Source organism: Phacochoerus africanus, chromosome 8 (assembly GCF_016906955.1).
Source record: "Phacochoerus africanus isolate WHEZ1 chromosome 8, ROS_Pafr_v1, whole genome shotgun sequence".
NCBI lineage: Eukaryota > Metazoa > Chordata > Mammalia > Artiodactyla > Suidae > Phacochoerus > Phacochoerus africanus.
In genome coordinates, this window is record NC_062551.1 from 110,233,916 (window position 1) to 110,248,997 (window position 15,082).

Here is a 15,082-nt window from a genome sequence, read left to right on the forward strand (position 1 = left end):
AAGTAAAACATGAGATAGATGTGGGGAGACTACTAACACTAGAATAGCTAAAATGGTCCCCTCATTTCTAGTGAGGAAGATGTGGTGGGCAACTACCCAACAACATGGGTCCTTTTCTACAGTACAGCCCCCAAATTCCTGAGAATTTTAAGGGGTAGAATAATTATAAAAGAAGATACGGGAGTTCCCGTCACAGCACAGTGGAAATGAATCCAACTAGGAACCATAAGATTGCAGGTTTGATCCCTGGCCTCACTCAGTGGGTTAAGAATCCCGTGTTGCCATGAGCTGTGGTGTAGGTCACAGATGCAGCTCGGATCTGACATTGCTGTGGCTCTGGTGTAGGCCGGCAGCTGTAGCTCCGATTAGACCCCTAGCCTGGGAACTTCCATATGCCGTGGGTACGGCCCTCAAAAGATAAAAAAGACCCCCCAAAAAAGAAAAAAAAAAGATGCATATTATATATCTATCATTTATATCATATATCATGTTTATCAAGTGCCAGACACTGCTAGATACTTTATAACTTAAAACACTTAAAAGGCTCCACATCATTATCAGGATAAAGCTCAAGTTCCCCAATATGGCTCAGAAGAGCCCCCTAATCTGGCCCCAATTCACTGCTCCACCTCCACCTCTTCTTTACTGAGCCACACCTTTTGGGGGGTGGGGGTGGAGAAGAAAAAGATACTTTTACTGCTTTGCAAGGCAGAGGGGGTCACAGCCAGCTAATGCCTTCAAGACTGTGCCCCCCTGTGGAGAGATTAGGAGGTGGTTTTATAGTTTGGGGAGTGGAAAACAGGGCCACAGATACGGATCAGGGTAAAGGCAGGCTTGCATTTGTTTTTCAAAACTGGTGTTTAGTGGTCCCAGGACCAGTTCTGGTGGTCCTCCTCCTCCTCAGAATGAAGAATGCTTCATCAAGTAGTTCTTCAATTTGTTAGGGGTTTTATTTCTACAGAAAGACTCAAAGATGTTGTTAGGTATATTCCTTGAGGATGAACCAGGACCCTGCCCAAGGCTGTACTGTTGCCTCTTGACTGCTCCTCCCTGGTCTCTGCATCCCCTCCCCTCCCTGATTAGCAACTGTTTGAACCCACCCTTTGGAACTCAGGGAGGGTCATGGAGGTTGAGGCTTATTTCCCAAAAACAAGAAATGGAGGACACAGAAAGGCCCATGTGCCCAGGAGGCTCACAAGACCTGGCTTGGTTACATTTTCCCCCCTCCTCAATCATGAGAACAGGTATTGGGCAAGAAATGGAATGTTTGGGGTGGAGATGTTAATCATAACCTCGGCACAGGAACTCAGTTTTAGGGAGACTGAGCCACACATCTTAACACTAGTCCTTTGTAAATGTACTTCTTTCTGACCGAAGACCCTTCTACCCTTTATAATCAGCTGGCTAATACACTACTTACTCTTGAGCTCTTGCACTTGTCTAATACTTCCCAAGGAACAGTTCCACATACCTGGGTTAGGAGTTCTCCGTCAAAAAAATTCCACCTTTCCTTATATAAGTATTTCTCACACTATATTACATCGTCTGCTTGCTTGTCTGTACGTCACCTAACGTGCACAAAGCCAGAGTCCTTGCTAATCCTGTTCTCCAATATATCCCCATCTTAGGTACCTGGCATATAAATATTGCTCAAGAAACATTTGTTTAATGAATGATGTTAAGTTTGGGGGATTTATTTATTTATTTAGTCTTTTTTGAGCCGTACGCACAGCATATGGAGGTTCCCAGGCTAGGAGTCAGATTGGAGCTGTAGCTGCTGGACTACACCACAGCCACAGCAATGCCAAGCTGGATCTGTGACCTATACCACAGCTCACGGCAACACCGGATCCTTACTCTACTGAGCAAGGCCAGGGATCAAACCTGCGTCCTCATGAATACCAGTCAGATTCGTTTCCACTTTGCCAAAATGGGAACCCCCAAGTTCTGGGGATTTAGAAATATGTTGATTTAGAGATAAAATGATGAAGCTGAAGAAAATGTCAAGACACCCAAAGAGAGATGTTCTACACACAGTTGGAAAAATGGAGCTGAAGTTGGGTTGAGAAGGGGAGCTACAGATACTGAAAATGTAAGACAGGGTGAATACAGAGACTGAGAAAATCACTAAGCCAAGGGTTGGTGTTTGGGTAAAAAAACATGAGTGATAAGTAAAAAATAAAGAAGGAGTCACTGAAAATGCAAGAGGAACAAAATAGGATGGTAACATAGAAGCTAAAGAGGACCACATAATGAAAATAGGAACACTGTCAAATGCTAAAGTGAAGTCAAGGAAGATCAAGGCAGTTGCTCCACGAGCCATAAGGACCAGGTCTGTTTTACTTATCCAGGTGCTACCACGGAGTCCAGAACACACAGAAAATCAACAATATTTGTTAAATTAGGGAGTAAAAGACCACCTTTCAAGAGTTCACTTGTGGATCAGAATGAGCCTAAATTTTATCTGCTCAGGTGTTTTGTCCTTAAATACACACTAGTCAACACTTATTTTACTTTTAAAGTTTAGATAAAACTTCTGCCTAATCCTTTGATATAGTTCTAGTGTATTTAAAAAAAATATATATATATATATTTTGTCACTCATTTGTCCATACGCTTTTAAAGTCTCTTGTATCTCTTGACTGGAAAGTGTCAGTACAAGGAGGTTGTTCATAGGCTTGAGGTTGTTCATAGGCTTGAGATCACTGATGAAACTGCTGGTCATGCCTCAGATTCTAATCAGCTCTGAATGTGAATTGTTCTTCAAACCAGATTATATACACTGGTCCTTGAACCCTACTTTATTAAAAAAAAATAAACCTATTTTAGGTAGCTTAAGCTTTAGCTTTCACTAGAAGAAAAGTCAGACAAACCTGAAATCAATCCAAAAAAACCTGCCAACATAATAAATCATTCTAATAATAATTGAGAGGATTATAAGAAGATTCATAAAGCAATAACTATGGCATAGATAATTAAGTCTGAGAAATTTACTGATGTTGGTTCAAGAGAATACAGGCATCTTAGGATGAGATACACTTCTACATACTTGAAGGTAGTAAAAGGAAAGATTAACAGAGGAGAAAGATGATTAATATCTGGGATAATGGAAATGTGATGGAAGGAGGCAATAGAGAGAGGTGGTAAATATGAATTTAGAAAGAAGGGATATCATAGGTGCGAAGGAAGTGTGGTGAATATGCTGAACAGAAGATGAGCACTATGACAGCACTGACTCAGATGGACTCCACACAGCAGTGGGTCATGGGTAGTTCTGAGCAATGAACATGAAGGAAATCAGAGGCTTTAGAACATGGAATAACGTTTGAAATAGCTACGTGAGTATGCCTGGGGGATAAAGACCAGAAAGAGACTATGAATGAATGAGTATGAATGATCATTGGTGCCTAAGAATAAGATGTTTAACATGTTATAGTAACTATGATTGACTGTACCAGCATGCCCTGAAAAAGACTCAAGAGTACATGTAGTACAAATAAGAGGAGGGAAAAATGAGTCTTCAAGTGAAAAATGTTTAACCTAATCAAGAGTGAGCAAACAATGCGGCAAGTCATACAGCTGGCCAAATAACATACCTGGTCATATCCGTAAGGCCTCTGCTGTGGTGGCTGTGGTGGTCCAGGCTGTGTTGGTCTGTAACCCCCATACTGCTGACCTTGTCCCTGTGGATAGTTAGGATACTGAGGACCTGGACCACCCTGTGAAGGACCTGCAAAATAATTTACACAAACAAAAGCCCAGAAAAATATATAGTAAGTCCCTTGAATTCTTAGAAAGGATTCAGCATGAGATGTTATTATACTCTCTTTTTTTTTTTCCTTTTTTCTTTAGGGTCACACCCACAACAACATATGGAAGTTCCCAGGCTAGGAGTCCAATCAGAGCTGCAGCCCACCGGCCTACACCACAGCCACAACCACAGCAACACCAGATCCTAGCCTCGTCTGCAACCTACACCACAGCTCACGGCAACGCCAGATCCTTAACCCACTGATCGAGGCAAGGGATCGAACCTGCATCCTCATGGATACTAGTCAGGTTCGTTAATCACTGAGCCACGAGGGGAACTCCTATACTCTCATTTTTAAACTAAAAAGAATAGTTTTATAACTTGATTTTCCTCAAATGGCTTTTGAAGTAAAATCCAAAAGTTACAGTAAGTAAAAAAAAAAAAAAGCAAGGAGACCACCATGTACCAAGATGCTTTGATTCAGTGTAACTACTGTGCTATGTGTTAGCCATTAAAATTTCACATGTCAAAATGAGTCAAAGAAAATCAGGGAGTTCCCATCATGGAGCAGTGGTTAACGAATCTAACTAGGAACCATGAGGTTGCGGGTTCAGTCCCTGCCCTTGCTCAGTGGGTTGGCGATCCGGCGTTGCCGTGAGCTGTGGTGTAGGCTGCAGACGCGGCTCGGATCCTGCGTTGCTGTGGCTCTGGCGTAGGCCGGTGGCTACAGCTCCGATTGGACCCCTAGCCTGGGAACCTCCATATGCCGAGGGAGCAGCCCAAGAAATAGCAAAAAGACAAAAAAAAGAAACTCAGGAGTTGGAACACAGATTAACTCCATGATGTTAAGGAAATTCACCTATACCTCTATTAGAAAGTTAACCAGTATAAGCAAAAGGTAAACGAAAAAGCAAGAAGCAGACTCAAATTAACATACTGAAGTAATTTCTGAATAAAGTTTAGAAATCTGTGATAGTTACAGCTGGATAGCTCTACGATTTATACTTGTAATCACTAAAGGAATCACAAAGAATGATTTTATGTGTAAATTCTAGATTTATATTCACAATCACCAAAAGAATGTTTCATGCTTTGCACTGACAAAAAACAAAAAAACAGGAGTTCCCGTCGTGGCACAGTGGTTAACGAATCCGACTAGGAACCATGAGGTTGCAGGTTCAGTCCCTGCCCTTGCTCAGTGGGTTGGCGATCCGGCGTTGCCGTGAGCTGTGGTGTAGGTTGCAGACGCGGCTCGGATCCTGCGTTGCTGTGGCTCTGGCGTAGGCCGGTGGCTACAGCTCCGATTCAACCCCTAGCCTGGGAATCTCCATATGCCACGGGAGCGGCCCAAGAAATAGCAACAACAACAACAACAGACAAAAAGACAAAAAAGACAAAAGACAAAAAAAAAACAAAAAAAAACCCCACAGTATTTTCAAACGAAAACTAAAAAAGATTTGAAAAACCACAGGCTGAAAGTGAAAAAACCTGATTCAAAAGTTGTACTCTGTGTACTCATCACCTTTAATATTTAACCCATATAAATGAATGATTTCAAATTCCAGAGGTGGCAAGGGACTAATTTGGCTTGCCAAACAAATGTCTATTTAATAAACTCTACTATTGTCTATTGTCAAGAATGCTTTATAAACCATAAGTTGATGCTTTGATGCTTAAATGTTTTCTATCAGAGCCATTCAAAACCTGTCATAAAAAACACTGACTTCATAGGAAGGTGTCAAAGAGAACAATAAATTTTCAAGCTTAAATAAATTCCATCTATCTACTATTTATTTAATTATTATACATCCAATTATTAAAATTCTTAAATTTTCTATTAGAAGTAAATGTGACAACTGAAACCTTATAGAAAAGCAAAACAGGGATGTCTCCTTTAGGGTGCCCAATGTCTGACAAAATAGCATTTAAATACTGGAGTTCCCTGGTGGCCTAGTAGTTAAGCATCTGGTGTTGCCACTACTGTGGCACAGATATGAACCCTGGCCCAGGAACTTCCACATGCCGTGGGCATAACAGGAAAGAAAGAGAAAGAAGGAAAGAAAGAAAAGAAAGAAAAGAAAGAAAGGAAGGAAGGAAGGAAGAAAGGAATTAACTACTTAAACCCAAAAGCATTAAATTTTTTTCTTTTTTGAAAATTACTAAATTCGTTTTACTCTCTTTCCACAGAAAATAATATTTTTTTTACATCAATACACTTACCTAATTGATCATATTCATTTTCATGCAATAACAATAAAACCAGACTACTCTATTCAAATAGGCAACAGTTGTGAAATAGAAATGCCATTTAAAAGGAGCATGAAAGTAACTTTGTAAAGACAAGAAAGCCATGGAATATTTCTAATGTTATATCTGGAACTAGGGAACCAGGACTCATCATTTTGGGGAAAAAAATGCCTGACTCTGAATTTCAATGCTTATGTTGAAGGGGTAAGAGAATTTCAGCTTGATTCTAGATCTTAGATTTGCTATCACAGATGGAGAGAGGTGCCCATAGTAATAGCACAGCTTAAACCAGTGAATAAAAATAACAAGACATTACTGATCTTAAAAAAAGAGACCATGTCAGCAAAAGATAATGTCAGATTAAGCAGCTACTTCTCCTATTGTGGGAACCATATGTTCCTCCACTTAAAGCAGTTATAGAAGCCTGAAATTTAAGACTGAGATATCAGGTCTTTATCATTCCTCACTCCCTATCTAACAGTCAGATAGCCAATTAGTATATATTATAGTGAGTATGTCATAAGAAAAGATGGCTACACTTCCTCCAAACTCTGTAAGATACATACCTGCAATAAATATAGCCCTGTGGATGTGTATACTGCTATTTAAATTGTGAATGAGAAAAACATATTCTTTATGCATTCCAAATAGATCTCATTTGTACCCTAAAAGATCAATGTTACTATTCATGGAGATAGTCATTAGTTTTAAAAACATACCTGCCAAGTAGATTATGTAGAAATCTTTAATAACCACTCAACTCATCAGTTTTCCAAGTAGCACATACAAAGCTACTGGCTGATCATGAACCCCAAACAGGTTTAAGAATTCATTTAAGAGTTCATTTTAGGAGTTCCCATCATGGCTCAGAGGAAATGAATCTGACAAGCATCCATGAGGACGTATGTTTGATCTCTGGCCTCACTCAGTGGGTTAAGGATCCGGCATTGCCATGAGCTGTGGTGTAGGCTGGCAGCTCTAGCTCCGATTCAACCCCTAGCCTGGGAACCACCATATGCTGCAGGTGCGGCCCTAAAAGGACAAAAAAAAAAAAAAAGAATTCATTTAAAATGACTACATACCTTACCTTTGATCAATGAACCATCTCTAGCTTCTGTTTCTTTTTAAATGGATCACTAGTTTAAGAACAACATTCTAAATAAACATTCTAGTAATTGACTAAGCTAAAATTGTAAATTTTTAAAAATGTTAATTCTTAGAAAAATAAACATTAAATACCCACTTCCATATTATTTTTTTTCTTTTTAGGGCCACATCTGTGGCATATGGAAGTTTCTAGGCTAGGGGTTAAATCAAAGCTGCAGCTGCCAGCCTACACCACAGCCACAGAAACACAGGAGCCAAGCCACATCTGTGACCTAAGGGGCAGTTCATAGCAAGGCTGGATCCTTAACCTTCTGAGTGGGTCCAGGAATCAAACCCACACCCTCAAGGATACTAGTCAGGTTCTTAACCCACTGAGCCACAACAGGAACTCCTACATTTTTTTCTCTTTCATTTTATGGCTGCACCTGTGACGTATGGAAGTTTCAGGGCTAGGGGTCGAATTGGAGCCACAGCTGCAGGCCTAACACCAGAGCCACAGCAACATAGGACTGGAGCTGCATCTGTGGCTCATGCTGCAGCCTGTCGTAACACTAGATCCTCAACCAATTGAGCGAGGCCAGGGATCAAACCCACATCCTCACAGAGACAACATCAGGTTCTTAACCCACTAAGCCGCAATGGGGGGGGGGGGACTCCCCATTTCCATATCTGAAGAGAGTACTCATCACATTTTTGGGTGAAAGAAATAAACTGCAGTGAGCTATTACCGTAGCCCTGCTGCTGTCCTGGGTAGCCCTGCTGCCCTGGGTACTGCTGCTGCTGGGGTGGATAGCCCTGCTGGGGAGGTGGTCCTTGGTAAGCATCCTGCTGTTGGCCGTACTGTGAGTTTCCTACAGGATAATTGGAGAAAAGGAAGAAAAAACTGAGAGGTTTGCTTAATTAACTTTTTTCCTCTAAGATGCTTAGCCAACGACACAAGAACAAAATGAAATGCCATATTGATTCTTAAAAGTTAACAAAACAAAGAAAAAACTCAAACCAAACAGAAGGATTTCGGCCAAACAAACTGCAGTTAAAGCCAATTTTGCAAGGTTGAACTGCAGCATTTTCAGCGTCTCTGCCATACGAGCATTACATTTACTGGAACATCACAGTCATAAGATCATGACTATGCTAAATAAAATAAAAAAGACAAAATTAAAGACAGCTACAAGAGCACACACTAGCTACACAAGATCAGCAAGCTGTTTCCTAAAGGCACTATACTTATATGTAAAATTATACATATGTAAACACACACAAGAAAAAAAAAATTGGACTGAATGGATTTATGTTCAAATAGAAAGTTTCCACTGAGGAAAAAATTATTTTAAAATGTTTTAGTCTTTTTATTGTTGTTAGAAATGGCAAGTCATGGTTATACATTTGAAATATTTGTAAGGAAATTATTTTGATTGCTCTAGGCTCCCTGTAACTTTTAAGATAGCCAGCAACTAGTATTCTACAAGAGCTTTGCATGGGTAGAAGTTGTCTTATGCAAGAATTTTGGTTCCTGTAGAAGGGGATATATATGTGTATGTGTGTGAAGGTATATAGATACCTCCTTCGTAGTAATGTTGTGAGGAATCCTCATAAGGCCTATCGTAGCCTTGTTCAGGATACGACGGTTGCTGATAACCGTAATCATTATGACCTACATCAATTCGACAAGAGACAGGAAGAAACGTTAATGGCCACTGAGTGAAAACCCTAAATATATTTCAACTTTCAGATAAAACTGAAAAAAAAAAAAAAAGAAATGGAAAGACATAAAAACTAATTGCAATTGCATTAGCCAAATATTTACCAAATGTGATTGTTTTCATATGAGATAACGTGCAAGTATTTTTTTAAGCAAAAAAAACAGTTTTAGAAACATTACACTTAGTCTTAACTCTGATAATCCTCAATCAAGGAGGGAAAAAACTTTATCTTCCATTAAAAAAAGAGAGAGAATGAAAGCATTTAGGCCTTTCACATGTAAATAACTTGAATTAAATTAGAATGAACAAAGGAAGCAATTATCATATTTTGTCAAACACCTGTTCTGCTGGTCGCCAATCCACAGCATATGCTAAAACAATGCAAAATATAGAAGAGCTCCATAAGTTTTTTTCCCCTGAAAGAAACTGAAGCAATTTTTTCACATTTTCTATTCACTTGCCTAAAGTATTTGTATCTCAAAGTATTTTCAGATGAAAAAATATATTGCTTAATGCTGCCATTTAGGAGCCTTTAGAAAATATTTCTAGAGTATCATAAACTTCATAAGATTAACACTGTGTTAAGTACTAGAGTACACCTTTTATTTTAAGGCATGATAAATTATACCACCAAGATGACTGGGCTTTCATGAAATCAATACTCTAGTCCTTTTAACTAAGGTGCCCAAAGAAATTGCAGGAAATATCCTTTCAATTAGCTAAAACCTGAACTAAATTTTAGGAGAATAGCTAATTAAGGAAGGAGGAATATACTTAAGAATAAATGTAATATTCATTGCTCCAGTATTCCAATGTTCCCAAGCCACCTCAGCAAAGTCTACATTATGGATTGGCAAACTATGACCTACAGTCTAAATACAACCAGTGGCCTGTTTTGCTTCACTGGAACAGTCATATTCATTCATATTTTCTATAGCTGTTTTCATGCTACCACAGGAGTTCAGTACTTGAGACCAAGACCATATGACTTGCAAAGACTAAAATTATTTACTCCCTGGCCGGTTATAGAGAAAAAGTTTGCCATCCCCTCGTCTACATATTTACTGGCATAAGTATCTGAACATAAGAAAATATCCAATGCTGTTTAAGAAAATTGTTATAAATGAATACTCTATGTACATGTCAGACAAATATTATTGATACACATCTATGCAAAAATGATACCATTTAAATTTTAAAATTCCATTATGTAATAAAATAAATTACTTATAGCAACTTCAAAGTTCTGCTATTTACAAAAATAAGATCTATTTTGAATAGAAAGTTCATATTTATAACAATACAAATTTCATACTTCAGGAAATATTTAGGACCAAAATAAGTGTTAAATTCAACTCAATTCCTTAAAATCTATTAAAAATTAAACAAATCGATCATTTATTTTCAGCAGACTTCCTAATGTATAACATTTAACAAACTAGATTTCATTGCTTTGAAATAGCTATAATCTACATATGAAGTTTTTCATTAAAAAAACTAAAAAAATAATGTCTACATGTGAAAGGACAAAGAAAAAAAAACAACAGTCTAAATTAATTCAGGGTAAGTAAAACAGATTTTAATAATACACTTTTTTCTAACCAGAATTATCCATATATATCACTGCCACTAATGAACATTTTGTGTGCAAAATTCTACAGGTGTTTGCTCTGCCTGTATAAGCAGAATCTCTGCAGAAAACACCTATGTCCTTATATTACTTATGCTTTACCCACTGACCAAAAAAAAACCTTCCTGTAGATTACATTAACTTCTGGTCAAATGGTCCTAAATGCTTTAGCTTGAAGTTCTTAGTTTTCCCCAAGTTTAAGTAGTTTACCTTAAATATGTGAAGGGAGCTTAATATAAATGAAGATTTTGGCAAATCCTTCCAAATGAGATAAATAATTTTACCATACGATCAACCTCTAGTTGATCAGTTTTATTTGTTTGGCTTATATATTCTTTAACGTTATATCATAACATTTTCGAACATTCAGGAAAACAAACTATACGGTGAAAGTCCACTTGCATGCTTGGATTAAAACTAAGCACAGTACACTTTGTGCACTTTTTCAAAAACCACCTTCCAACTAAAAAATAAAAATACCATTAACCTAAATAACGAAGATTAAAATGTGGTTTCCAAATGCCTTTCTATTCTACTAACCATATAAACAAACAGCTGTATTTTGGATATAATTTAGCCTCCAAAATCCTTCTCAAATGCAAATGCTAACATATCTAACCACAGTTCTTTGAGACATATGCAACAATGACCAACATAGTGAAACTTGGAAGAATACTTTGTATTTACACAATTCATAAAAGTAAACCAACAGGTGAACTTTATGGTATATGAATTACCTCAATAAAGCTGTTATTAAAAAAAAAATCAGTAACACTTGCTTTGGTTCAAACGAACAATTCCAAATATAAAAGGATCCTCTTTTAATATAAGAAAGGATTCCAATGACAGAACATGATTCCTGATGGTACTAATATGGAATATCTAAACAAAATATACTTTAAAATAGATTATAAACTAAGGCTACCATTGATGCTTGAGATTTTCTAAATACGGAAGAAACGGATTGTTAGTTTCTTCATTCTCATTAAGATGTTTGGAGTAGCTATCTACAGGAATACTGGGCAGGGATAGAAAATGGGAAAGTTAACATTAGGAGAGATTACCATCAGGGTAATATTGCTGGTTCATGCCTTCTGGAGGACCTTGTCCACCATGACTGTACTGGTCCCCATAATAGTCTTCCTGGCCTGAGTACTGCTGTGGTGGGCCTGAAAAACCACAACCAGTCAAGATGTAAATAGTTTGTTCTCTATGTCATCAAAGGCTTTCTTTCTAACCAGATGTTGAGATTATTTATTTCAGCTGTAAATTCCCTTCCCATGCTTCAGCATTTCAGATACTTTTGACCTTCTTTTATACACACACACAAATACACAGCAACAACACATGCCACATGTCACAAAAATTAATGGTAAGACCATACATGCAATATCAAATGATATCAACTCAAAAAAAAACAAACAAACACTAGCTTCTTGGGGGGGGGGGGGAGGCACACCTGCAACATATGGCAGTTCCTGGACCAGGAATCAAACCTGTGCCACAGCAGCAACCCGAGCCACAGCAGTGACACCAGAGTCTTAATCCACTAAGCCAACAGGGAACTCCCAAACACTAACTTCTTAAAAATGGATTCAAAATGGTAGAAAATTAATTTTCCTTTTATTTTGATAGTAGAGCAGCTTGAACTAAATTAGGGTTTGTTTCTGATCATATATTTAGAAACTTCTTAAAAATAAAAGTGTATTTTCTGCTGTAAATTATAAGCTTTTGCTAAAATTTTACAATGTTATCTTTTCCCAGAGAAGAATAAAAGAAAGCTATAAACCAGGAAGTTCATATCCACTTTGTGATCCTCTGTACCCACTAACTGCACTATCTTTTAAGAAAAATGATAAAATATAACTTTAAATATCCAGAAACAAAAAGCTCTGGCTTTGCCTTGATTAAAAGTTCATTAAAATGTAAAGCCTTTCAACTACTCTTAAATCTTTTCCAAATGTAGTCTTACCCTGTTGAGGTGGTCTATAGGGAGGAATCTGTCTCTGACCCATCATATGATTGCCTTGGTTAACTTGACCCATCATTCCCATAGGCGGCTGCTGGCCTTGGTAATGCTGTCCACCTCCCTGTGGCATATTGTACTGTTGAGAGGGAGGTTGCTGATGCATCATTGGCCCTGAAAACAGATAAAATATTATGCACATGCTTTTTGCATATAATTTTAACATCTGAAGAGAAATACAGAAATCTTTTATGATCATGTAATACCTAAACTATGTAATTTATTGCAATATAAACTGACTTCAAGTAATAAAAACAAATCTTTGAATACAGTTCACATGTCTGCTATAATCTGCAAACAAGGGAAAACAACTAATTCAAATTCATCATAGTTGATTTGAATTCTATTGGAGGAATATTCTAGCAATTTCTAAAAAAAACAATGAATACAATATATGAATATCCTGAATGTATATAGTTTTCATTGGTACTATATAATATTTATCTATATAATCTTTCTAGGAAAAAACAGACTCTTTATGCTATGTAAGAAAATATGCCAAACAGAGTAAAGCACAAAATCACAAAGCAGATCAGCAAACTAAGAGAAAGAAATCTAATTTCTGGATATCTATTTTTTTTCCCCTTTTTCAATGCCCACTCATTATATCATGGTAGATTATACTATTTATATCAGTAAAATTTCATAAACTTAATTTTAAAACAAAAATTGAAGGGTCCTCCCTTTTTCCAACTTTAGGATTTATAAACTAAAACGGTCTTCTTGAAATCAAAGGGCTATACAAGTGCTTCTTATATGCTCTAATGCACATACACAATCATAAACACCTAGGCAGAGGACTACATACAACAAGCCATAGACTTAGATATCAGAACCATGAAGCTTCCAAAGTAAGCAATATTGAGGCAGTCAAACTACTACTACGACATCAATTGGCAACAGGAAAAATATATCACAATATAATCAACAATGGCCATAAAGTTCTGTGTTGCCATCTACCAAAGTAAGCAGCTCCTCAGAGGTTCGCTGGGCTAAGTTACAGTATGGGGAGCTTCTCTTTCTGCCATTACAACCATTACTGTCTGAGAAGTATGTATGAGTCCTCTCCCAGTTCACTGCGTAAACAGCTATACATCCCCACTTTTACTGACTTGGGGAAAATTTAAGAAGAGAGTACAAAAGGCAAAGAAACTAGAAAAGTTTTACAGGCAAAACTGCCCTGATGAGCCAAAAGCTCATCATTTATTTATATAAAAATTCAAAACAAAACACCCCAACTCTTTAATATTACTGACCTATAATAGCAGCAGCAATGTAAGCAGAAAGAAGTCACTTTCCCAATTTGAAGAACTAGTTATCTAAAGATGTTACTTTAGATAAAGTTAGCTTTAGTTATCAGAGCTAACTTTTTTCCTCTTTACCTTCTTCTTTTCCAATTTTTTTCCTTCTAACTTTATCATAAATATAATCATTTCAAAGGTTACTCTGGGACTTCTTTTTCAACAATGAAATAAACTCTTAACAGGAGGGATAAATAAGGTGGCTCAGTGGAGCAGGGGTGGCAGGGAGAGGAGGGAGAACTTGACACAGAAGGCACCTAACTTTACCACACATGCTTTCACATTAATTTCATGTAAACCATTATTTCATGTAAACCACTAACACTTAACAGAGGTAAGGATCCTAATTTTCAAGTTTTTAGCCAAGGAATCCAAAGATAACATTATAGAAGCTCATAGATATTAACTGGGAATCATACAAAACCAAGTTTGATTTCATTTTTTTTTTGTCTTTTTGCTATTTCTTGGGCCGCTCCCGTGGCATATGGAGATTCCCAGGCTAGGGGTTGAATCGGAGCTGTAGCCACCGGCCTATGCCAGAGCCACAGCAACGCAGGATCCGAGCCGCGTCTGCAACCTACACCACAGCTCACGGCAACGCCGGATCGTTAACCCACTGAGCAAGGGCAGGGACCGAACCCGCAACCTCATGGTTCCTAGTCGGATTCGTTAACCACTGCGCCACGACGGGAACTCCCCAAGTTTGATTTCAAAGCAATTTATTCCACTATTCTTCCCGGCCTCTACTCAAGCCATAGCAAATTTAGTACTTCAGATCAAATTATGCAATAAAAAAGTTCCAATAGTTTAATTGAGGTTATAATTTTTAAAATATATCTTGTATATAATAAAGTGTTGAATATGAGTGTTCATTATGTAACAGGGAGCATGACTTGCCATTTATAGAATTCATTTTCAGTAAATGAAGGTTTTGCCTTGTCTTTCTTCTCCAACACTGATTAAAAACCTCTTGTTTTAACAGAAGATAACTATAAAACTAAAGCATATAATATGCACTGGAACCAAGATTAAAAATAAAGGAGAAAGAAAGGAAAAACATAACAGCCAGGGGGAAAATCCAAAAGGATACAATAACAACAAAATTCTAAGCTTTGCTATAAAGGAGAAAAGTAATTCTAGTTTAAGCCCTAGACAGAAAAGACCATGCCACTTGCGCTTTATCTTTTGGGACTGTCAGCAGTTTCAATCCCAAAGAGCTCAATTACCACCCTCCTTTTATTCTCTGTCACTTCTCTCCCTCTAAGGATCCTCAACATCATTCAGGATCAAGCCTAAAACCGCAGAGAATGGAGGAGG

At 37.6% G+C, this 15,082-nt stretch overlaps 1 protein-coding gene across 4 annotated transcripts in view; it reads right to left on the bottom strand.

Moving 5' to 3' along the window:
* The window catches only part of SS18 (SS18 subunit of BAF chromatin remodeling complex), a 79,197-nt gene that overhangs the window by 9,719 nt on the left and 54,396 nt on the right, over positions 1 to 15,082 (bottom strand). For 3 of the 4 annotated variants that reach the window (XM_047794006.1, XM_047794005.1, XM_047794008.1), the window contains exons 6-10: positions 12,411 to 12,578; positions 11,503 to 11,607; positions 8,667 to 8,759; positions 7,834 to 7,956; positions 3,597 to 3,730 (exon numbers count right to left, since the gene is read on the bottom strand). In XM_047794006.1, coding sequence (XP_047649962.1) covers positions 3,597 to 3,730; positions 7,834 to 7,956; positions 8,667 to 8,759; positions 11,503 to 11,607; positions 12,411 to 12,578 — 623 coding nt within the window. The remainder of the gene's footprint in view (positions 1 to 3,596; positions 3,731 to 7,833; positions 7,957 to 8,666; positions 8,760 to 11,502; positions 11,608 to 12,410; positions 12,579 to 15,082) is intronic. The other variant, XM_047794007.1, reaches the window with a different exon arrangement.